General features: G+C 43.4%; 1 protein-coding gene across 3 annotated transcripts in view; it reads right to left on the bottom strand.

Moving 5' to 3' along the window:
• Window positions 1-25,161, bottom strand: part of evlb (Enah/Vasp-like b) — a 57,168-nt gene extending 32,007 nt beyond the window's left edge. For 2 of the 3 annotated variants that reach the window (XM_034150621.1, XM_034150622.1), the window contains exon 1: window positions 3,210-3,597. In XM_034150621.1, the coding sequence (XP_034006512.1) occupies window positions 3,210-3,334 (125 nt within the window). In that variant the 5' untranslated portion in view covers window positions 3,335-3,597. Of the gene's footprint in view, window positions 1-3,209; window positions 3,598-24,850 lie in introns of those variants that run through there. The other variant, XM_034150623.1, reaches the window with a different exon arrangement.
• Between the last annotated feature and the right edge of the window lie 1,152 nt (window positions 25,162-26,313).

Here is a 26,313-nt window from a genome sequence, read left to right as displayed (position 1 = left end):
ACAAATTATTCATCATGATTGTTCTGATATGCAACCGTTATAGTTAGGGTAAAAAGAAAATGAATGGATAAGAAAAAGGGCAACTTGGTCAAGGTCAAGGGAATAGCATAGTTAACTGAGAGCGACTGGCAAGCTATCACGCTACTTCTACCTTTTGCTTCTAGGACATAAACGTCATAATTCACATGGCCACACATAGCCCATGTCAGAAGAGTAAAATGACATGGTTCAGTTTAAATATTTCATCATACGACCAATGCGGTTTTCTGTCTCCTGAGGACAGTGAACAGAAAGAATCTTTGGCTTTTGCCTCCTGGTGTGCTGATAGCTTTTTAATCATGTTTTTGCAGTTAAAAGTATCCAAAATCATGCTAGTTCAATGATGTATTATTATTGTAACTGAAGTTCCACCATGAGAAGGGAATTGTATATAATTGTGTGGTGAATATCATACCTCAATGGAGGAATGGCTAAAGGTAACAGCTAGCTTAAGAGAAGTAGCATTGCTAGCAGCATTTTTTTTTTATCGGCAGGGCTTGAAATAAAAAATAAACATTCGGAGAGGTGCTGCTTTTTTCATTTATTTTGATAGGATAGAACATTTTAACATTTGATCAGTTTTTGTATTTGTCTTCACAAATGAGACATTATGCTAACAGAAAAGATCACTTTGCTCACTGGCAAGTAGCTAACATAAGGGGGTTCCATCAAAACTGAGATTTTGAAATACCCTATTAACCTTTTTAAATACACATCACTGCAAAGGATCTTCAGAATAATTTTAACAAAGATAATAAAACACACCACATGAGCGAGAACCTTACTGTAGGTTTCTGCTTCTGCTTCAATGTTTGAAGAGGCATTGAAGCAGAAGGTCTCCCTATCTGCCTCTCCGCATTTCTGTGCATACATGTAGCATACTTGTCGGTATGCGCCCATGGATTGGCCATCACTGGTTGTCATGGTTATCTTGCTATACTTTGCCTACAACGGTCACCATGGCACCCAGGCTGAAGACATTATCCCAGCATACCTTACAAAGGTTTTTCCAAGGCGTGTGCAACAACAAAACCCCACCAGAAACCATCATCAAATGTTTATTTTTCTCCACACGCTTCCTTTCTCTTTCACCTCCATCCGTCTCACTGTTTCCCTCTCACATTTACAATCCAACCTCTCTTCCTTTTGCTTAGCATTGCTATTCTCACCATCCCCCCTTCTCTCTCCTGGTTTCTCATTTCCCTCTTCTCTCTCTCTCTGTCTCTCTCGATTTCTCATTTTTCTATTTCCAATCTCTCTCCTTCTTCTTCCATTTTACTCAGATCTAATGAGCTCACCTTGGTCATAATATGTAGATGATGTCATGCAGTAGTGTCTATTTACAGTTTACAGTGTGCTGAACACACTCCAACCGCCAGGGAAAATATTACTAGTTATTAATCTGCTCTGAAATAGATACAGCAGTCTGTTTATTTAAATGTATTTCGAGTAATATCTCTCCATGCCTCTCTATGTGCGTATTCATTGCATAAAATCTGATTTGTGAAACATTAATATTGCTTAAGAGATTGGTTTTGTAATAACACATCACACTTTAAACCTCTTTAATCCCTGCAAATGCACACAGGGTGTGTGTGTGTGTGTGTGTGTGTGTGTGTGTGTGTGTGTGTGTGTGTGTGTGTGTGTGTGTGTGTGTGTGTGTGTGTGTGTGTGTGTATGTGTGTGTGTATGTGTATGTGTATGTGTATGTGTATGTGTGTGTGTGTGTGTGTGTGTGTGTGTGTGTGTGTGTGTGTGTGTGTGCCTCCCTTACTCTTACAGTGAAGAAGAAGAGAGGTGTGTGGCACAGCCGGAAATGTGCCAGACTTTCGTTTATTTTTTGAAGATTGCGGTTCACACAGCCACATCAAACACTGATATTTGCTGACATTTCCTGAAGTTTGCTGACGTGGACATTACACAAAAGGTCACTGAAGTGTGATTACAGTAAATGGCACGTGTTAAATAGTTTATTAGGCTATTGAGTAACCCTTCTGGCAAGAAAAATGTAATAACCTGCTAACTCACACCAGGTAAGGTAGCCAAATATAGCCCCAGGATAACTCTAATAAAGCAGTTTAAGACAAAAAAGAAAACCGGATACAGCCCCACTGTCTTTCCCTCTCTTTCTCCCGGTGATGTCACCCAGAAGTTAACGCCCTCAGACTCCTGTGGAGCCACCGGGGAGCATCCAGGCCTCAACACTGACACGCTGGAGCTCTATAAAGCTGCTCCAGCCCGGAGCACCTGCCAAAATAAAAGCTGCTTAGTGGGGCAAAACTCTGGCTGAGTCCCTTAAAGCTGCACTAATCAGAGCTGTTAGGGGAAGCATCGCAACCGTATCGCGCACACCATTACAAGAACATGCCAAACCATGAACACAAGAGATGAATGGATGGACGGTGATGTTTACTAGGACAGATGGCTACAATTAAGCTGAAGCAATTGTGCATGTGTGCTTCATTGGAGTGAATACAAATATTTTCTTATGTGGATGTCACACAGCATCAGGTGGGACTTCTTGCATGCCTGAATGCAACAGCGCCATCCGGCACAATAACATCTGAACAAGACATTGAAGACAAAGAGCCGGGAAGCTGTTGCATGTCTGAGCATGCGTCTTTGAGCGCTCTGACACCATGACGGCAGCGGGGGTCTGTGGATGCAACAAGCCACCCTGAGCACTTTCCGCGCTGATTGGAGAGGAAGAGTAGCAGGAAAAGGAAGAGACAGTGTAAACACGAGGAGAACAAAAGAGCCACAGAGGCAGGCAACAAGAGACTACAGCAACCAAATGGGCCAGGCAAATATAACACTGTCCCCCTGTCCGTCCAAACTTGGCAAGCTCCTCCATAGGCCATCAATGCCCTCTGCATCTCCCAGGAGTCTGCCACTTTTCTGCACAGCTAGCTAACACATTAGCATGCAGCCCCATCCCCCTGCAAGGGCAACCAGCGGCTCACAGCAGCACTCATCGTACACAGAAACGCTTCATATGCTGCAGCAGCTGGGGATCTGTTAGGCAAAGACAGTCATGGTGGTACATTTTGGGTGTATCTGACACATCTGACAAAAGCAAATGGAAACACCAGGTCATTCCATCATTTAGGATAAGTACTATCTACTGATGGGTCCATTGTAAACACCTTTCCCTCCCCTTGGAAACCTACCTGACTTTGAACTCAGTGAGCTGAGGCATCTGAGGCGGCTGAGGCATCTGAGGCGGCTGAGCCCCCGGTTCCACACAGTAGATCTGGGGGAAGTAAAACCGCTGCGACTGAAGGTTGATGTCCATGGTGTCAACACAAAGCAGACACTTAGGTCAGTTGGTCCGCGACAACAAACGTAGGGGAATACACGTCCGTATTTGTTGCTTTTTTCTTTGTTTGTCCTGAATTTCTTCGCTGACACTTTCACTAAAGGTCGGAGTTCAGCCACAGCATCCCCAAAACCCTTCTCCCTGAATGGATCACAGAGCGCTACCTCCAGGAAGGCATCCCTCTCATATTAGTTCCTCCGCGTACAGCACATTCAATCACCTGGCATTAAACAGACACACTAACCTACTACCCACAAGCAGCCACTCAGCAGCTGGGAGCACGAGAACAAAGATGACTTCCAGAAAAGAAAAGATGCTGCCTCATGAAAAGACACCAATAAAAATCCCAGTTTGTGGTCATGAATTCATCCTTTGGCAGGTAGAGAAGCACAATTAGGAAGAAATGAAGGAGACTGTTGATCTGTAGAGGCAAGAGAGGCTTACAAAAATGTGAAAGTAAGCCCTCAGCCACACAGAGAGGAGACTGAATGGGAGATGAGAGTCCTTTGGTTTTTACGCTTCAGAGACAGAGGTAAGGGGGGGGAAAAAGGAGAGATGGAGATAGAGAGAGATTCCCGGTGCTGTGAGGCGTTGCCCTCACACTGCCTCTCCTCTCTGTGTCTCATTGGATTACCTCCTCCCTCTCTAGCCCCCCCCCCTCCTCCTCCTCCTCCTCCCTCCATCCCTCCCCTCCCCTCCCAGCTGTGACAAGAACGATGGGTCGCCAGCCCCGCAGGCTGCTGGTCCTGCCCCTCCCTCTCCCCCTTCTCCTCCAACGACCCCCCTTCCTCTCAGCTCTCCTCTCTCAGCTCTCCTCTCTCAGCTGGCTGATTGGCCGAGGCGAGGATGCGTAAGCCCGCGTGGAGGGGGGTCGGGGGAGAGGAAAAGGAGGAGGAGGAGGAGGAGCAACAGATTTTAATTCATCTGATGGCTCCCGTATTTTCTCGCATATGATTTGAGGCGGCATTCCGGGCTTGGGTGGAGCTCTAGATGCAAACCCACACACACACACACACACACACACACACACACACACACACACACACACACACACACACACACACACACACACACGTGCACACACACACACACACACACACACACACTGGCATACATGCATACACACACACACACACACACACACACACACACACACACACACACACACACACACACACACACACACACACACACACACACACACACACACTGGCATACACACGCTGATCTGACAGCTTTTACTGGATATTCATTAACAGAAGGGGTGACGTGTGTAGAAAAAGCTAGTTCCTTTGTTGGAACTTGTGGGTCAATTGGCTGCATACAATTCATGTAAACTTCACACAATTAGAATAATATAAGGGTCATTAGCAGATACATAAATGGAAACGCAACCAAATGTGAGTGTGCAGTGCCAACATTTCCCCTGTGATACTCCCTTGCTCTGTATATCCAGATGCATTTAGATTATACATTATATAAAGTAAGTGGTGTGTGGCCACAACACTAATCTTTTGGGATAGGGACCACATCACAGCTGCCGACCAATAACCAATACATCCCTCCCATATTTACTGTACTTCCTCCCTGACATCCCAGAAAAATGTCCCACCCGTTGGCTCTTTATAGTGCAGCTCTGCCACATCACCCACATCTGTCCTGCTGTGTTTTGCCAGCAGGCAATTCCATTGATTGGACCGGCTACAGAACTGTTGGATGACATGGTTTGCTCTGTATTCGTTGTGGGAAGCAGTGTCAAACATTGCAATTTGACAGAAATTCAGTGGTCTCTCCTCGCCTACTGAAAATGTTGTTTGGCCACAATTATTTGTGACAATAAAATGTCATCCTTGCCGTTTTTATTTCCGTATGATATTTTATTAGTTCACATTTTTGTGAAACCCTGGAAAAAACACATTTGCTTCTAGCTAAATATGACTTGCAATGAGTTGCATCATGTAGCTACTCACACAGATAAGGCATCATTACAGCTACATAGCAGTTTAAGCACAGATTTAAAGGGGTGGTCCAACAAATTCGAACTGCACTTCCACAAAGTTAAACAACTATCAAGAGACAGTAGGAAGAAAAAGTAGGACGGGCCGCTCTTAAACACTGGATTCTAAATTTCTCATAATTTCCACTTCAATTGCAACTTTTCACCCAAAATGAACCTTATTTCACCAATGCATTCACACCGCAGTACTTTTCCCACAAAGGTTCATCAGAACTTAGTTCATGAGAACTCTTTAGTTCTCATGAACTAAGTACAGATCGCATTCACGCCGGAATAAGTTCCTGGGGAAGGATTAGGCAAATGAAGCCGCTGACGTCACTTCTTCTTCTTCTGCTTTGGGTTTACTGGCAGGCCGCAAACAACTTCACGGCGTATACTGCCACCCGAAGTCCCCGGCCGGAAGTCCCAGCAGCTTCTACTGAAGCCTTCCGAGTAAATCGCCAGAACGCCGACACCTCCTCATCTCCACCGCTCCCATGTTTTCTTTTGTGTTGCCATAAGTTAGTCTCTCTGCGTTTGTGCGCTGGGCTAATGATAATGCTAATAATGCTAATGCGAGGATAATAAAATGGCGGCTTCACAAAACTTTTTGGGAGTTTTACGGGGCGTGGTTTGCATTCCGCCCAGCCAATCAGACATAGGAACCTTTTTCTCCCACGAAAGTACCTGCTCTCTAGCAGGGACAGAATAGGGGGTAAAAAAGGTTCTGATTAACTCATTTTAGTTCCGGCTCTTTTTGGTGTGAACACGACATTTCGGAACTATATCGGAACTAAAGTGGGAAAAGTACTGCGGTGTGAACGCGGCTAATGTGTAATATAGACTTCCTGCGCAAATCAAGCAGAAAACTTAAAGGGGACCTATCATGCAAAATGCACTTTTGTACGTCTTTTATACATGAATATGTGTCCCCGGTGTTCCAGGGATCTCACCAAGTGTCAGAAAACACAACCCTCTCTATTTTCCTCCATACCCAAATCTCTAAAAAAGGGGCTGCAACGGATCTGATACAGACTGATCCAGATTTGAACACTGTCCTGACGTCAGGACAGTGGCGCTACGGCTATTGGGCCAACTCCACCAATCAGGAGGAGACAGCCACGGCCATTGCCGTTCGAAAGCGCTGGAGACGCTGTAGTACATATGCCAGGCCTGTAGGTGGTGCTGTTCTCACAGAATCAGCCCTTGCAAAAACAGGGGTAAAAAAGTGCAAATTGAGCGAAATGAGGCATGGCTAAAATGCATGATCTGTTTGGTATTTTGAAAAAAAAAAAGTATAAATATGCCTTATATAGGTATGGTCCGACACTATATTATTATAACATAGCATGATAGGTCCACTTTAAGTTCTGAAGGATGTAATGCTGCGTTCACACCGGACGCGATGCGACTATTCGCTTCGCTCTAATCGCTCCTATCGCATCGCTCTAAACGCTGGAGGTTCACCGCGGCTGCCAGCTGTGTTTACTCGCATCATTCAAACAAGACGCGGTGGCTCGGGAGCTACAACTACAACAAATGAACATATTTTACCGTGATTAAATTGTAATACACGTTTCTAAATGATGCCGAAGTAACAACATACTGATACCGGTTAGTAACAACCATGAATTAATGCTTTGACAAGTCTGCAGACAAGACGGCAGGCAAAACACCTTTTAAAATGCTTGTTTTCTGAATGAAGATCGGGTCAACCAGGCTAAGCTAACGTTGTATATGCTCATTCCACACTCATAACAACGGCCTACAGACATAAATAAGCAGCGACTGTATTCACCATGACACAGACAGTCTGTGGTTTGTACTTGTTTAACTTTTGTCCAGTTTCTGAACGGATATGAGGAGCTGTGAGCTCTGTGTGCTAACTGCTAACAGCTAACGGCTGATGTTGTGTGGTTGAACGTCAGTGACGGCGGCTGAGATCCTCACCGCTGATTGGCTTCCGCGAGAACGCGTCATGTGAATTTGACGCTCGAGTTGAAAAAATTGAACTCTCGCGTTTAATGCGGCACCGTTCAATCGCCTCAATCGTGTGATTCGCGCCGCGTCCACCGCTTCATGCACGCCGTCGGAGCGAATTCGCGTCTGTCCACGTCTCTGCATTGACTTTACATGTAATCGCGCCGCCCCCAAACGTCGCATCGCGTCCGGTGTGAACACAGCATAAGAGAGTTCCTAGCTAGTTGCCATGTTGCGACTCAAGCCTCAAGTGGTTTTCCGGATGTCAATCTCCATAGACTCCAATATAAAATTGCCCAACTTTACAGCAGAAAGAAACTTTAAATCATGAAACATAGAAATGCTGCATCACTTCACGATCCACCTTACGATGAGTAACTGCTTCCGAGGGCACATTATTGGGCTGTTTTTGTGTAGTCTTACTATAAGCCGTTTGGGCTCGAGCCCTAAAGTTTTACTTTTTAAAACCAGCATAAACAACTGATTTATTTCCTGAAAAGAGTGCATGTAACAGTCATTGCCTGTCTCGTACAGCCTACCAACTACCATTACTGGGATATTTTTAAAGGCCGCTACACACCCACCTGAGACCAAAGAACGCGTACCGAAGGCGTCCCGACTTTTACGTGAGCTACGTCGCCTGCGTCGGCTACGCCGCCCACCTACGCCGCCCGCCTACGCCGCCCGCCTACGAACACACCGCAAATACTTCAGTCGACGAGTGGCAATAACTGTCCTTACCAGCAGGCAGCGGTAGTGTGAACAGCCAATCAGAGTGATTGCTTGGGCCGACTTTCTCTAACCTCCCGCGGGAGGTGTGAAAAGGTGCCGTAAAGAGACGACGGTGCGGGACACACCAACCTGAGTAGCGCGCCGCGAATGCCCGACTGCCTCTGACGGCCTCTGACTCCCAAAATCGGGTTGGTGTGTAGCCAGCTTTAACCAAGACAGATTGCATTGTATTTTAAATATATTTTATTCCACCCAATGGATATGGAGTATATTGTGGAATTTCAGCTTGTTTTATATGCCACAAAAACGTACACATAGAGTGCCGCAGTGACGCGTCCTAAAACCCGGAAGTAAACTTCTTCCGGTTCCTTCGACAAAAATGCAATGCAATTTCTCCATAGGATTTTGGAAAATAGCTTGAAATAAGGTCTGTGGTTGACACACACGGATCACGTTTTGTTCAGCCGGGTAATCTCCACATGTCTACCCTACTTTTATAATTTTCTAATCATAAATCTAATCGATAGATTTATGATCGATAGATTTATGATTCGAAAATTATAAAAGATGATCTCTATTGCCCAGCATTTATCTACAAAGATTGTACAAACAAGAGTTAGATCAATGAATGAAATCATGTACAAATTGAAATGTCATGTGCATCCTGCCCTTATTATCTCTCACTGGCCGATGACGCTGACTTTGAAACACAACCACAAATCATGAATGTCTCTCTATAAATACACAGCAAAAAACTACCACTAGAATACTACTTGGGTCATTCATCCTTCTTTATCTTTTTTCATCGTAGTCCATTTGTCACAATAGGCTAGATCCTTCACCACAGTGTGTTGTGTGAATGTGTGGGTCCTTGGTCTTTATCTGAGCAGTGAAAAAACGGTCACTGTGAGTAGAAAGCACAAGGACAAGTGCAAGACGCCAAAAAAACACTGAACGGTCACAGATGGGGAAGAGAGGAGGGATGATTTAACAACAACGCATGAGGGAGGAGGGTTTTAATATGAAGAAATAGGTGGAGCGGGGAGGGGGGTGGACAGATGGACAGACAGGTAGAGGGAGTCAAATGCCTGGGTGGGATGGAGATACACTGTGTGGAGGGAGAGAGAGAGAGAGAGAGAGAGAGAGAGAGAGAGAGAGAGAGAGGGGGGAGAGAGAGAGAGAGAGAGAGAGAGAGAGTGGGAGGCAAACAAGGGGAGAGCTGATGAGAGAAAATAAGGGAGGCAGAACAGGAAAGGGGGAAGGACGTCCAGCCTTACAGTACACCCATCCCCCATCTCTCTCCCCCCTGTGTGTGTGTGTGTGTGTGTGTGTGTGTGTGTGTGTGTGTGTGTGTGTGTGTGTGTGTGTGTGTGTGTGTGTGTGTGTGTGTGTGCGTGCATGCGTGCGTGCGTGCGTGCGTGCGTGCGTGTCTGTGTGCGTGTGTGTTGACAGAGAGGTTAAAGATAGAGTCCAAGTGCTACTGTAGCATCACGACTATGCTATTAGCATTCAGCAGGAGGGATGGCCTTGCCTCTGTCACACAGCATGATTGTGTGTGTGTGTGTGTGTGTGTGTGTGTGTGTGTGTGTGTGTGTGTGTGTGTGTGTGTGTGGCCTAGTATTACTATACTTATGGGGACCTAAATCTGTTTACACAGTCACGTGTGGGGACTCGCCTCCCTTATGGGGACAAAATGGAGGTCCATGAATCATTAATTTTAGGGTGAAGACTTGGTTAGGTTTAGGTTTAGGGTAAGGGTAAGGTTAAGGCTGCCTTTACACGGGAACGTTTGCGTTTTCAAAAAAGTCTTCCGTTCACATGCATTCGTTTCATTTAACGTGTCTGTTCAAACGAGACCGCTGGAAACGCTGTAGTACATATGCCGGGACTGTAAGTGGCGCTGTACTTCCACACGAGACCGCTCGAAAGTGCTGGACACGCTGTAGTACATATGCCGGGACTGTAAGTGGCGCTGTAACTTCCGCCACAAAATACACCAAAAGCAGCGAAGAAGACCCTGGAGCAGCCCCGGAGCAATGTTACCATGGCTACCCTTCTGTTTATGCCCCGCGGTGGATTTAGCAACATGTAGTAGTTCATGTAATTCTCCATGTCCACTTGTTGCTGATGGTTGTGGTAGAGGAGCTGTAGATTTTGCACTAACATCTGTAGCATGGTCGAGCTGTAGATTTTGTACTAACATCTGTAGCATGGTCAGTAGCAGTAGCACTAGCAGTAGCTACTGACAGTAGCTACTGGCCATGCTACAGCAGTGAGCAGCAGAGGTGGGGAGAGGTGGGGCTATCGTTATTTTTTCAGGAAATATTCGTATAGAGGCGATTACACGGACTCGTTTGACCCCCCAGAGCGTTTTGTTTGCAAATCTATCCACCTTGGGACCCGTTATCGTTTGTGGGGTTCGTTTGTTACGGCCTCGTGTAAATAATAGTGCTATACGCAAGAGAAACTATGCAGATACAAGTCGTTTCATTCTCGTGTAAAGGCAGCCTAAGGGTAAGGGTTACGGAGCGTCCACACAGCAGCGTTAAAAATAATCTTGGAGGTGGGCGTATCTGAAGCTTGGGGATTTTTTGCGATCAACGCGACCAACAACCAATCACATGAATCTCCCGCCCCCGACATACAAAGCAAAAAAGCCCGAAGTAAACTGGATATAAACTCCCCAAACAGGCGAAAACCTACCACTGTCTCTGCCACCTCCCTCCATGCCTGGCTCCTCCGGTTTGTATCCCGGTAGGTAAATAGGGACTGGTCATAAAGCACCGGGTGATTCCCTACCGCTATAATTAATTTCTCCTCCATTTATTGGAATATGAGGAAATGACCTACGGTATGTCTCTCCCAGCATACACGCGGTTTGATTGGCTAGCGCTTGAACTGTCAGATTTGCATAAACAGGATTTGATTGGCTGATGCTTCCACCTCAGCTTCAAAAGTTGAACATTGCTCAACTTTGAATCCTGAAAATCCTGAAAATCTCCGCTCTGCTTCCCACAAGGCGAAAAGTGAGGCAAAGTGACGTCACCCCATTCAAAGTGAATAGGCAGAAGCGTTAGAAGATTATTTTAACGCTGCTGTGTGGACGCTCCGTAAGGGTTAGGCATGTGTTGGTTATGGTTAAGGTTAGGATAAGTCTCCAGGAAATGCATGTAAGTCAATGTAATGTCCCCTGAAGTGATGTATACATGGTGTGTGTGTGTGTGTGTGTGTGTGTGTGTGTGTGTGTGTGTGTGTGTGTGTGTGTGTGTGTGTGTGTGTGTGTGTGTGTGTGTGTGTGTGTGTGTGTGTGTGTGTGGCTACAATCGGACAGATACATTGGTATTTGTTTCAGTTCCCTTTACACCCATTGAATGTGAGCCTGAATTTTCTCTGTCCCATTACTCTTGTATGGTTGACCTTTATCACATTTTTGAGAGAACTCTACTGGACATTTACTTACGTACAAAAAAAGAAAAACTGTAACCTTTATCTTTTAGTCATGAAAGGACTTTTTATCTTTTGGTGCACTATAAACCATATGTATATATGAATAAGCAGTATGATCAGCTAATGTTATGCAGCTTTTTAAAGGCCCCTACACACCAGGCCGATATCGGCCGTCTTGCGTTGTTGGGCGAAAACGGGTTCCTTGTCGCCCAAAGTCAATTTGGTGTGTCCCGAACCCTCGGCCGTGACACGCCTTATTTGGCCTTTCACGATCGACACCCGGCCGATTCAACATGTTGAATCGGCCGGGTGTCGATCACAAGCTATCGGGCCAAGAAACCACTCTGATCAGCTGTTCAGCTAGCAAATGAGAAGCGAAACGGAAGTGAGGGACGTAAACAAACGATTTAAATGTCCTCTCTTACCTCCCACACATAGCAGGGACATCTCTGATATCGGCGGGAGCTGAGAGCTCCGTGATTTGTTTGGTCAAGTCCGGTTTTTCATCTCATCGTAAATTTAGCAAGAAGTGGCCATTATTACATTGCTGACTCAATAAACTACACACCCGCCAGAACACTGCGATCATCAGATGCAGGTCTATTAACTGTGATTTTATAGTATGTCTGCACTTTATGTGCTCATTTCATCATGCATGTATTTTTATATTCTAAAACATGTTTTCGATGGAGGAGAGTGAAAATGGAACGGCACCCGCTATTTGTTTGTATATCAGTCTGTTCTTCTTCTCTGTCTTCCGGTTGTTGCCTATTTTGAATGACGAATACACACTACCGCCGCCTGCTGGTAAGGAGAGTTATTGCCACTCACGCATGCGCAGTTCGTACGTGCTCGGCTGTAGTAAAGCGGTGTATTTCAGTGCGACACACGGCCAATACGCAGGAGAACTCGTCGATGGATCTGTCGGTGTTGGATGTCGGCGAGTTCTCTGGTGACTGCCTGGTGTGTCAGGGCCTTAAGTCATTCTTCAAAGAGGCCCTATTATGCTTTTTGGGGTTTACCTTTCCTGTGTTGTATAGGTTTCTGTGCATGTAAATGGTATACAAAGGCTAAAATCCCTCCAAATCTCATCCTTAAAACATGTGTTGACTACTTCACTGATTGATTTATTCCTTTATTTTACCCTTACAAAGCTGGATATTGAGAGACACACACTAACACTGCCAAATACAAAATAACTCTTGATTTAATTACTAATATTGTTAACTAAATCACAATGAACTGTAACAACCCTGCCCAAGAAACACTCGAGTATCAAATTGTCATCTTGGCTTCCTAAAATTGGGGGATAAAAGGGGCCACAAATCCTTCACACTACACCCAACATACATGTGCACCCCCCTGAGTTAAAGCTGAGTGCAGGCCCTCTGACCTATTTTCTATAGTTTCATTTCAAAACAAAGGAATGTGTCAATGTGCAAATACATGTAATACAGCTACAGTATCCAGTCACGAGCTCTGTATAATCCAATCTGACTCTGCATTCCCTTCATCCCCACAAACACCCACAATCCATCTGTGTGCGGTCACGCTATATGCAAGTGAGGCTGTGAAAGAAAAGGGATTAAATGAGTGTGAGAGGTGTGTGACGAAGAGGAGGTTAAAGATCTCTGACGCTTCCTGCCTCCTCAGTTAACTCACACTTGCTCATCCTCTCAGGCCTCTGGATTGAATTTCAGCTGGAAACAAATACACACACACACACACACACACACAAACTGTCTGCCTCACATGAGCCGATCATTTTAGGCCTACGACACACCGATGGGAGCTGGCAGAGGAGATACAAAGGGGGAGGGAGGGAGACAGAGCGGGGACAGGGGAGGACAGAGTGATTTCCCTCTCATTCACAGAGATTTGATTACCTCTCTGTCTCTTAAACACACACACACACACACACACACACACACACACACACACACACACACACACACACACACACAGACACACACACACACACACACACACACACATCTGCGTAGATAAGCTTCAGCGCTCTGCCTTGTGACGCCTCAGCGTGCATATTTATGAGTCACAAACCACGATGCTGTCACCCAGAATGCACTGTGTTATTATACCGATTCCCAACGGAGACGAGACACGCGACCTCACACCTGACAGTGGATGTATCATAGTGTGCAACATCCTTCTCCATTTTGGGTTGTGTTTGTCTAGCTGCATTATGACAAACGTGTGTGTTATTACTCACAGGTGACGAGGCTGCAGCTGCAAACTGTAAGCTACAACTACAGTTATGTATGAATTATACATTTCCCCCATGCAAGCAGAGAAGCTAAAATACAAGCTGCTGAACTCTCAAGGCGATATCACTGTCACAGATGTGTTTTTGTTTCTGCCCCATCAACAGAAAATGTTTCATAGAAATTGGATTACAAAGCTGGCAGGAGCGGAATGAATGAAAACTCGATGACAGCATTCCCGTTTCTTTGCAACTCTTATTAGAAAGACTCAGCCCATGTGTATTTATTACAAAATTGACACCTAATTTTTCGATACTGTTTTCAGTGTGTCACTTTTTTTCCTGAAGTTTTGCCGATATGCCAATTATGAACGAAGGGCATCACTGGCAAAAACAGTGAAGCCAAAGGGAAAGTGCTTTCAATCTGCTTTCTTTCAAAAGGCTAGCAGATGTGAAGTCTATGAGAAATTGACCCTCCTTCTCACTTGATTTATTACCTAAGTAATAATATTCCTGATGGGTTTATGGCCTCAATTGCTAGTTTGAAGTCTTCATCAATACATCATGATGTTCATTTTGTGAAATATTATTGTTTTTAGCTATCACAGCATTGTTTAGCTTTGGTTGTACTAAAAGACACTATAGAGTGCACTGGTGCAAATATGTTCATATAAAACATTTATTTGCTATGTGCGAAAAAGTAATCTGGGTCACATTAGATGTTTTATTGACATATTGACTGTTATTTGCAAATAATTAGTAAAATGTCTACTTTTTAGGAGATGGAATAGAATAAAACATTGCCATCTGCCATCTTAATGATGCTAACCTTTACTTTTGAATAATTAGTACTTCTCTTCTGGTTCTGTTAACAGATCAAAGTGATGTACCAATTCTATTTTAGCTTGAAGTGTCACATGGGAAAGCTTTTGGAGACAATAATCAATAGTGGTAGTCAATATGTCTCAAAATAGCATGAACTTGTTAATTTACTAGAATGAACTTGTAGATAATGTGAGCCAAGTTTCAAACTGATATGTTGAAATCTTCATCAACAGATTTTTTGGAAACAAGATGTAAACACACCCCTGAATTGTGATGTTATCATAATTCACTGTTCGTTTAGTTTTTTTTATCTTTCCATGAACTCACAAAGGGAACTTTCTGGCTCTTTTACTGCTAAACAAAACAATAACAACAACACAGGTGCTAAAAGGTGATAATTATGTGTGGCCTCGCCATAAATGACCACTTCCACATGGTCATTATTCAATCATTCATGAAAAAAAAACAGATGGTGTTTTACAAGATATGAAACCTTATAACATTGAACCAAATTGTTAGTCCTATGAGTCAGTATTTCCAACATTGTGAAAAAAGTTTAAGAAAAACTAGAAAATGCATTTCCTGCAGAAAATGCGTGCAAATGCTGTAAACTGTGAACATTTGTGGCTGAATTTAGCTGAAAATGCAGAAAAAGCTGAATATTGTATTAGTTGAATGGTAGCTGCTCTTAGCTACAAAAACCAAGTAAGTGTGTTGCTGAACTTAGCGGACAAATGCAGAAAAGTGAAATGATTTGAATCAAAATTGTTACAGCTCATATGCATTGCAATGACTTTGTTGAAAACTTGAAAGTGAAATGTTAAACTGGAAGAGTAGGACAAATAGTGAAGAAGCTTAGAAAAAAGGTTTAAAAAAGGTATAAACAACAGCATGTATAGCCTTGATGTCCTGAAATAGCTGAATAATGTAATAGTTGAATGGTTTCTGCAGCTGAAAATAGGCCGAAGGAGTTACATATCAGATGTAAGTAGTAGTGAATGAATGTGTATTAAGAAGAGAAAAGAAAGTAAAAAGGCTTGGGAAAGCAGCAGAATATTTTGACTGCAAACCTTTCGACTAAAACCATACGTCACCAATAATGTATAAAACATGTGGAACATGTTGAAGTCAGTATGAAGTCTCCATCAGACAGAAAATAATAGGCTGAGACAGTCTGTTAAAGTCCAGTGTGTTTGTCAGTGTTTGTTTCTGTGCTGAGCACCTAATCATAACAAATAATCATAACACCTGTGTGAGCCCAGAGATCAGAGCTTTCAATCTGCCCAGCAACACCATGGTTACCAACTGCAGCACTGAGTGCCATTAAGAATGCATTGAGGATTATATCTGACAATTTTGCCACCTGTTCAAAAACTATGGCTCCTATAAAGAAATGACCAGAAAGAGAGCATCAGGGGGGTTTTGTGTGTAAAATGTGAAGATGGGAGCAGTTTGTCTAAAGTTTACTTCTCTCTGTTCTGAAGAAAGATCCGGACAAATTTAACATGGGAGTCTATTGGGAGCTAGGTGGACTGTTTGTCACTCAGATCACTATTGGGCCAAAACGGTGGGTCCGTTTGATATGATGAAGGCAATTGAGCAGGCCAGACTAATTATGCTCCTGAAATCTTTTGAAATTATTTGAATAGAGTGTATATTTTGGCTCTGAGAGCAGTTATAAAAAAAAAAATCTGAAGATTTTTAAGACCCGCATGCGGCCCCCACCTCCTCTTTTTGCGGCCTTCAGATTAATTTATAAACAACGTAATTAATAAAAAAGAAACTTGTAGTACTGATACCGTCCACTAGACTCCTAGTTACGTCGCGAGCTGCGTACATGATTTCGTTCGGCAGCCAAATACCGCGAAATAATCTGTGACGCGTTTGTGTGTATTGTGTTTGTTTCCCGGAGAAACACTCACAAGAAACACCGGCTGTTGTTATGCCTGCTGTGACGTTAAGTTACCGCTTGTAATTATGCCTTTACAAGCTTCAAAGTTGTATTTATCATCTGAATTTGGCGAAACAAGTTTAATATTCTAAACACCAAGACTTTGTTTATTTGAAATCAGATGAAAACAAACTGTCACAGACCCTGCCGTGTTATCTATGATTACTATATGCTTTTCATTCATAATTTCAGCGGGAGGGAGGGGGAGCGGCGCTGAGGAACAGCAGAGTGCGGGTTGACAGGTGTCTGTGTTGACATTCCCCTTATTGTGCGTCAGCAGAGACAGGCTAAAAGTGTCTTAGCTAGGTTCAAGTTAGACAACTAATGTCTGGGTAGTGTTCATGACTTCATGTTTCTGTCATCTTAATGGTTAATCTTAATGCACACACATTTTCCGTGCTTTCCAATAGTTTAAAATAGTTTTATTCCACTGTTAAAGGTAGGGTAGGTAAGTTTGAGAAACCGGCTCGAGATCGCTAGAATTTGAAAATACACAACCGGAGAAAATCTGCCACTTCCTTATAGAGCCCCTCCTCCCAACACACACGAACGCGCACATGACCAATGAGGGCACGAGATAAATTTGTGCACAGATGGAAGGCTGACAGGCAGGTAGGCCATCCAGTTATTTTAGCCGGGCCGGCTAAAATGATTGGTCGTACTTTTTACAGTATTACGGCTTCCACAGATGACATTTTTTTATGGATTTTTTGTCAAAGCACTTAAGATATTCATTGCTATCGGGATGTTAAGAGCATTCCATGGAATATAACAAAAAGTGTATCTCGAGCCGGTTTCTCAAACTTACCTACCCCACCTTTAAATAACCTGTTCAATACAAACATGCCACTTGTAAAAATTAAATAACATTTCTGTGAAGTGATATTTGTTGAGTGAGCTTATTCGAGGATGTTCCCTGAAAGATTGTAAAATGTCAATGAAGATGTCAGACTTAATTTGTTAATAATTACATACAATACATGGAATTTGTGTGTGTGTGTGTTCCAAGTGAATCTGTGGCCCCCTGGTGGCCAGTACATACATTATGTGGCCCCCAGCACCATCCAAGTTGCCCATCCCTGCTCTAATGGTGCATTTCCACCGCAGGCCTCGCTCGACTTAGTACGGTTTTGTTAGGCCTTGTTAGGCCCAGCTCACTTTAATGCTGCGCTTCCATTACAGTTTAGTAGCTGGGGCAGTAACTATAGTAACGCAGTGTAGGCGGAGCCGTGACGTCATCTTCAATGAGCACCCCAGAAAAACAACATCAGCCGTTAGCACTCAAGCTCACAGCTCCTCATATCTGTTCAGAAACTAGACAAAAGTACAAACCACAGACTGTCTGTGTCATGGCGAGTACAGTCGCTGGTTTATTTATGTCTGTATAGGCCGTTGTTGTGAGTGTGGACGGTCGGAGCATATATTGCATTAGCTTAGCCGATCTCCATTTAGACAACGCGCATTTTAAAACGTTTTTCGCCTGCCGTCTTGTCAGCAGGCTTGTCAAAGCATTAATTCATGGTTTTTACTAACCGGTATCAGTATGTTGTTACTTCGGCATCATTTTGAAACGTGTATTACAATTAAATCACGGTCAAATATGTTCATCTTGTTGTAGTTGTAGCTCCCTTGCCAGCGATTCTCTCTCTAGTTTAGCAAACTCAGCCCGACTCAGCCCTGTTTGTTGGCCCCGATAGAACCACGATTTTGTCGGGCCAGAAAAAGGTGAAAAAGTAGCCCCGGGCCGGAACTAGGCATAGTGGAAACGCAACCAAAAACGGGCCCGGCACGACACGGCACGCTTAAACCGCGCTCCGCACCATGGTGGAAATGCGCCATTAGTGATGATGTCACGCACTCTAGCCCTGAAGAGTCCCTCCCATAGACACCCATTATAAAATCGAAAACGGCCTGAAAATGTTCCAAAACTTAAACGTTGATAAGTCAAAAAGTGTAAAAGATATCAAATATCTGAAGAACAAGTTTTATAGCTGAAGGTCACTTTAAAGTTGGAATGAAGTCTCTAGCTGAAAGTATGTGGAAGGAGTAGCATTTGGCGCAAGGTGTAGGTAAAAGAGGATTTGAAAGTTCCTCCCATTGAGTTCCATGTTAAAAGAGTTTAAAAAGCTGAATATTTCAAAAAGTGTGAAATATTATGAAAAGGTTGAAGGTTTCCCATCATGTGCTGAAAAGGCTGAATAGTTTGATATTTGAATGGTTTCTGTAGCTGAACGTATGCTGAAGTTATTCGACGGTATTGTAAGTATTGGTTGAATTAAGAAGAATAAAGATTTGAAGAACTATAGTGGAATGCTGTAAACAGCATTCGCACTAACTAGGGTCGTAACACCTGTGCGACTTCAAATTACACAGCTGTGCACTGAGAGATAAATGTGACCTTCGCTGCTAGTCACTGGTACAGCAGGTATAAACCAAGACATTTTGATTTGTTTCAGAACAGATGCGCGCAATATTAGTTTACAGTCTAGGTGCATTATAGAAAAGCCTGCGTTACCCCCCTCTTTGAAGCTATTGTTCCTTTCACACTCCTGTGCAACATTCGTCTGCCTTTTGCTTGGAATGAGCCGATTTGGCCCTTGTCCTGCCTTAATCCAGCACACAGTTACCATTAATGTTGGTATTCATATGGGTCACAAGCAAACCACCAACTGCTCCTGTCAATACCAATCAGGCAACCACGATGACGCTGGATCGATAAAAGCCCACTTTTCATTTTCACAGCATAATGAAACACTACAATACACGCAAATGGAGATAACAGTGGTGGTGACGGTGGGATGCCAACACGCGCAGCCCCATCCCCATCATGTGCAAATGTAAAAAGTTGTCATATAGTTTCAAAATTTGCCAGATAACAGGTAAACAACACTTTCTCTTTGTATCTTAGTTGAGGTGGCCCCTCAGAATGGGCTATCTATGTTAATATGCATTGATTATGGATGGTTTCTAAATAGGAATCTCTCTAATATACAATGGGTTCGTATTTGGCCCGTAAACCAAGTGTTGTGAACATTGGGCGAGGATTTTTTTCCATAATCCAGTTGACAATCCAGCCATTCAACATATCCTCCTTGGCAGAAGTAGTTATATTAGTCCAAGCCTTATGTCGAAAACTGAAATATGTCATATTTGTCCTTAAAACAAACATTCAGATATCTCTGTAAATAAACAAATGTTTCATGTTCACTTTTGTCTAATTACAGCACAAAAGTATGAGCAGTGAAGATTTGAAACGCGTCAAAACCCCAAAATCTTACATTTGATACAAAGCTGAGAAAATCAGCTTGATAAATGACTTAAATGATGAAGCAATAAAACAATTCTAAGAGTCTACTTCCAGGATAGTGGCTCCCTGGTGCTGTGCTACTTTACAGCCGTGTTTTGAGCTAAATGCTAGCTGTGTGTTGTTGGTGATGTGTCAGAACAGCAAAGTACTGTTTATTAATCAGTACATGGGAGAGAAGGAGAGATGGTAAAAAGGTACAGTGGACAGATACGAGGAATCAGACATGCCGGCTCCATATACCCCATTCACACCAACGGTGTTTCGGGGCCGGTTCGGTGCTGGTGCTTGAAAAGCACCGGGTTTTCCTGTTCACACCGCAGCGGAGCAGCCTCTAATACCCCATTCACACCAACGGTGTTTCGGGGCCGGTTCGGTGCTGGTGCTTGAAAAGCACCGGGTTTTCCTGTTCACACCGCAGCGGAGCAGCCTCTAAGCTCCGGAATCCGGTTCGTTTCGAGCACCAAAAAGTTGTCCGTCTAGAAGCAAGAACCGCATACGTCACGCTTACGTCGGAGGGGGACGAGATTAACCTGAGCTAACAGTTAAGGCGAGTACGGCAAATAAAAGTTGTAACAAGCAGTAGTGCTGAGCAAAGTGACTAGAACGCAACCACACACTTGTAAAAAAAAAAACACGCTTTATAAAGTCAGGCAACACTAACCAGGCTTCGTGTGATTCTGTTTATTTGTACCTTACTTTGACCATCCGTTCGCTGTTATTGGTCATTGTGGAGAGCAGGCAGACGTTTTGTTTGTTATTATAGCAGCTATCGGATGGAATCAATACATGGGCTGCACAGGTTGTCATGTCCGACTATCACAAGTAGAATCATAATGAAAAATACGTCGGTAAAAAGTGCCTGTAGAAAACGGCTTAGCAAGTAGTCAGTTTAGCTTCGGTTGCTATGCTAACATCACCCATGTTATACCAGAGAAACTTTCATAACAGCGTTGTGATGCCAAACAGCGTCAATTCAGACTGACACCAAACAGCGTCAATTCAGACTGACACACATTCACTTAAGGGGAACTGGGGATATGTATCAGCTGCTTGTGTGACAGTCAGACAGTGAATACTTTAGAGCCGTGTGAGCTAACCCGGAGCTAACGGGAGAATACACTCGTGGAAGAGCAGCCGGCCAGCACTGCAGCGGTCGGTAAATGCCGCTGAAACACATTAATAAACAATGAACCACGGCACTCTGGAAAAAAGTATAAGGTTGGAGAAGTCGTTATTTAATTTAATCTGGCTTCGTATGATTAAAAGCAACGCAGTCCCCGGCCCGTTGTTGTTGTGAGGTGAGCTCCGTTGGGGAGAAAATTAGCGACGTAAACTGTGACGTCATGACGCAGCAGCGGCAGCACCAGCCGGTCTCTGAGCGGTGTGAAAAGAGCCGGAGCTAAACCGAAGTACCGGTTCCGAACCTGAAAAGCTCTAGCACGGAGCTTGAACCGGAGTTGCGTTGGTGTGAAAGGGGTATAAGCTCCGGAATCCGGTTCGTTTCGAGCACCAAAAAGTTGTCCGTCTAGAAGCAAGAACCGCATACGTCACGCTTATGTCGGAGGGGGGCGAGATTAACCTGAGCTAACAGTTAAGGCGAGTACGGCAAATAAAAGTTGTAACAAGCAGTAGTGCTGAGCAAAGTGACTAGAACGCAACCACACACTTGTAAAAAAAAAACACACTTTATAAAGTCAGGCAACACTAACCAGGCTTCGTGTGATTCTGTTTATTTGTACCTTACTTTGACCATCCGTTCGCTGTTATTGATCATTGTGGAGAGCAGGCAGACGTTTTGTTTGTTATTATAGCAGCTATCGGATGGAATCAATACATGGGCTGCACAGGTTGTCATGTCCGACTATCACAAGTAGAATCATAATGAAAAATACGTCGGTAAAAAGTGCCTGGAGAAAACGGCGTAGCAAGTAGTCAGTTTAGCTTCGGTTGCTATGCTAACATCACCCATGTTATACCAGAGAAACTTTCATAACAGCGTTGTGATGCCAAACAGCGTCAATTCAGACTGACACACATTCACTTAAAGGGAACTGGGGATATGTATCAGCTGCTTGTGTGACAGTCAGACAGTGAATACTTTAGAGCCGTGTGAGCTAACCCGGAGCTAACGGGAGAATACACTCGTGGAAGAGCAGCAGCACTGCAGCGGTCGGTAAATGCCGCTGAAACACATTAATAAACAATGAACCACGGCACTCTGGAGAAAAGTATAAGGTTGGAGAAGTCGTTATTTAATTTAATCTGGCTTCGTATGATTAAAAGCAACGCAGTCCCCGGCCCGTTGTTGTTGTGAGGTGAGCTCCGTTGGGGAGAAAATCAGCGACGTAAACTGTGACGTCATGACGCAGCAGCGGCAGCACCAGTCGGGCTCTGAGCGGTGTGAAAAGAGCCGGAGCTAAACCGAAGTACCGGTTCTGAACCTGAAAAGCTCTAGCACGGAGCTTGAACCGGAGTTGCGTTGGTGTGAAAGGGGTAATAGAGACAGGGATCAGTCCTCCAACCCAAATCCCAGACTCCAACGCCAGCTTTACTGTCCCAGGATTTCCCCCCGGAGACCTCCAGCACCTCCAACCCCTGCACAGCTGGAGATCTTTGAAACTAATCTTGACAAATGAGAAACAGATACTGTAGCTTTGTTGGTTTCAAGCGTTTGACTAATTGAAAAAAAGGAAAAGCACACAGCAACAGATTAGAAATCTAGATCTATCACGTATGAACCTTGCAGGATTTAGTGACCAAATTCAATCCTTTATGTATGTGAAATATAGCTATTACTTTTCTGTTTAAAAAAAGACTACTCTGATTTCCTAGAAGATACCCAGAGAGGACTTTATATGATGATAAGATTGATATTATATGGTGATAGCATTTACTTGTGCTGATATTCAATCTAAAACCTGCCGAAGACTTGTGATCCTTATACAGTAAGTATTTCAAACCAACTAATTGTGTGCAGTTCGCCGTGATTCTGCACTATCTCTGACCTTGACTGATGTATGTTTGAACTTCAGCTCACAGCACTAAATCAATGCTCATTGAATCAGAGCACAAAACCACTCTTAGTGCCCTACCATTGTGCATATTATAGTAGGGCATTAAACACACACACACACAACAAGCTAAACGGTTAGCAAACAAACACTGTCATTCTCACAATCAACAGAAACAGTGCTAGCTTGCACAATATAAGTCATACAAATATGTACCCATGAGGAGGAAACAAACCACACACACACTGATGAGGAGAGGCACACATGCGCCCGGACTGTGTGAAGTACTGGCTCGTTGTGGCGAGTCACAGTCTGTGTTGCCACCTACAGAGCACCTCTGTAAATGAATGCCTACATCACAGCTGAGACTTAACAAGAATATGAGCAGACAGCTTGTTAGCATGATTCACATTAAACTCAAGCTCTAATTCTGGAAGCAAATGTGTAAAAATGGTAAGAGTCAGTAGGCTTGATGTTGATGTACTCTGTCCTCCCATATTGCAATGCAAAAATTGAAAAAATAATCAAAGTTGTTAATAGTGGTAAGGAAAGCTGAGAATGCAATTCAACCTGACAAGTCTCAAGAACAATATAGCTGTCTGTTTACTTAGCTCAAATTTGATAGTGATATTTCAAAATAGGAGTTTGATTAAATTCATTCAGCATTTTCTGTTATTTATTTTGCGTCTCAAGTCCCATGTCAAGACTGGCAGTCTTAAATGAAGTCCCAAGTCCTTTGAGTTTTAAATGCCAAGTCATATTGTGCTCCAATTTTGACCTACTAATTTTGCCTACTACAATTTATTTTGCTGACTGCTGAACACATTTTTACAGGAAAAAAAATTGTCTTGGGCATATGTTTTTTTTTTAACATATTGTTGTGGTATTCTCCTTCAACTTGATTAAATGCTGTTGGTCCAAACAAGGTGATCTGTGGAATAATTGTGGACTAAATTGGAAATGAATGGCATTAAAATGGGCTCATACAGAAAATAAAAGGAAATGTAATAACTCTGGTCGACACCTTGGGTTTCTTACTACAAGTTAAATAAAATATGAATGTATTCAGTTGTGGACCTTACATGTCAAATTGTAGAGTATGTTTGGTGCAATCAGTGTAACACAGAGCTGAGATTAAAACAGTAAGAGGTTGAAGGGGAGATTGTTAAAAGAGAAACCAACCTAGGGCAGTCTGCTGAAAAATCCCTCTGACCTTGTTTCACACACTCATTCACAGATGTTAAAGCCAACAGCAATTAGGATGAGCTCAGGGTTCCTCCTGTTCGTGGTGAACCTGTGCCAACTGCTGCTGCCCCGCCCACATCCGGGTAGCAGCAGGTTCGCAGCTGATTGGCTGCCAGGCTAAGTCTCACCAGTAACATTTAACCTGATAGGCTCTTACACTCAGCCAGTGAAACCAGTGCAGCTGTGTGTGGACGCTGTGATGAATACTCTCAACTGATTGGCTCTTAGCTTGGAAGGTGTGTGCGCGCGTGTGCGTTTCATCTGTGGGCGTGCATGTACATAGGTGTGCTTTACAGAGGCATGTGGGTGCCTTATAAATCCTGTCATGAAATATGTGTCGCAATTAATCATTAGGCTTATTATACCAATTCTGCACGTGTAGTCTGGTTTCCATGACAACACCCCCTTTTTTTCTGCAGACAACTTCCACGTGACACATCACACTGCGAGCTGGAGTCAGAGATGTCAGATGTTATCATCAAAGCCCTCTCGCTGTGATTTAAATGTGCTGATCTGAGAGCAGATCTTAAAGGTGCACATTGTGTCGGCCAACAGGTGACCTGCCAGTCAATAAAGAAGCGTGCTCCTGTGATTCACCTGTGTGATGCGGTGACATGCAACATCACAGGCCTCTGAATGAAACTGCGCCAATGAAACGCACAATATGCCGGTTAATAGGCTGTGTATTGTGTCGCTATAGGCTATATCCCATAATAATGCGCAGTGAATCACAGCAGCCTGCGCCTTATCGTGCAGCAAAGAGCAACGCATGCTTACCTCATCCTCCCCTCCTGTCCGCTTCAATGAGATGGATAATGTGTGATCAGTGTCCTTGAGTCGTAGTAAAAAGGGTCCAGCAGCAGCACCTCTGGGTGTTTGGATACAAACAGCGGCGGTGCCGGAGGAGCCTGCAGCTGGCGGGGTGTGCAGATGTTGAGGTCTGGAAAAGGCGACAGGGTGTGGAGAATGCTACACGGATGCCCACAGTTTTTAGGTATGTCTTTTAAAAAACGTCAGTTATAAAAAAATGTTCTCCTGTGTCTCGTTCGTCAGGCGGCTGGTGGTTCGGTGGAGGCCATCTCAGAGGGGAGCACGCCGTCCGCAGGTCGAGAAGCCGGGCGGAGTGGCTGACAGCGGCTTCTGAGGTGCCATCTTTTCCTCCCTGCAACCACTGGGAGGCTGGATGGAGAGAGGAGGGGAGAGGAGAGGAGAGGGGAGGCGAGGGGGGAGGGAGAGGGAGCAGGCTGCTGTAATATTAAGTGGAGATGGTTTTGCTGCACGGTAGCGCCCTCGGTCTGGTCATGCAGCTACTGTGCAGGCAGCATTATATGAAAAACAAACGCACACCGGCTTCTTCAAGAAAATAAAAAATGTAAATAACTTTTTTGTGTCAAAAAAATTAGAATACTCATGCTGTTCTGAAACAATTGTTTTCCTAATGCTAAACCCCATCAATTATTGATATGTTCTATAATGCAAGTTAAAATGACAGTATACATTATTGTGTGTCAACTAAAACTGTTTATGATTCTTTTGCATTAATTAATTAATTTTAATGTATTTTTTCTTTCTTTCTTTATACTGTACAGCTAACAGCAGAATTGTCCAGCATCATTATTATCAACAATGTTGTTTGTAGCATATTACTGCTTTAATAATTAATATTCCATATTTTTATTTTCCATTTTCATTTTATAATTAAATATTTTTGTAGTATACTGTAAATATTTTATTTATATTGTGATTACATTTTTCTTAATTTCTTTATAATTTAACAACTTTATATTATGGGTTTACTGTAACATATCCCAATTTCTCCTAGAGAATCAATAAATGATTTCTTATTTTTTAAAACAATTACCAACTTCACAGGAGCATTTGTGACAGGTTTGGATTTAAAATTCTTTAAGCTTTCAAGACCCGTAACAGTTTTACATTATTGTGTGATATTTCATCACTCCCTGTTCCTGTGTGATATTCCCATTCTAACCCTCTTAGTGATGACTAAGTATATGCTGTAGCTGTACAGAATCATACAGTAATTCAGTCTGTTTAGTAAAAAGCTGACGCAAGATAAAGCATGTGCAAACAGGAGATTTTATATAATAAAATACAATAGAATATTTATTTTTTTCTTTAGTTTTAAATCTTAAATACAGCTGCTATGTATCCCATCGCCCTGTTGTATGACACATATTACAACAATCAAACCTGTGGCAGTTTTCCTTCTTACCAGGAGA

The sequence above is a fragment of the Trematomus bernacchii genome, unplaced genomic scaffold (assembly GCF_902827165.1).
Source record: "Trematomus bernacchii unplaced genomic scaffold, fTreBer1.1, whole genome shotgun sequence".
Lineage (NCBI taxonomy): Eukaryota > Metazoa > Chordata > Actinopteri > Perciformes > Nototheniidae > Trematomus > Trematomus bernacchii.
The sequence above is the reverse complement of the archived record's forward strand: the minus strand, read 5'-3'. Positions and strand labels throughout refer to the sequence as shown.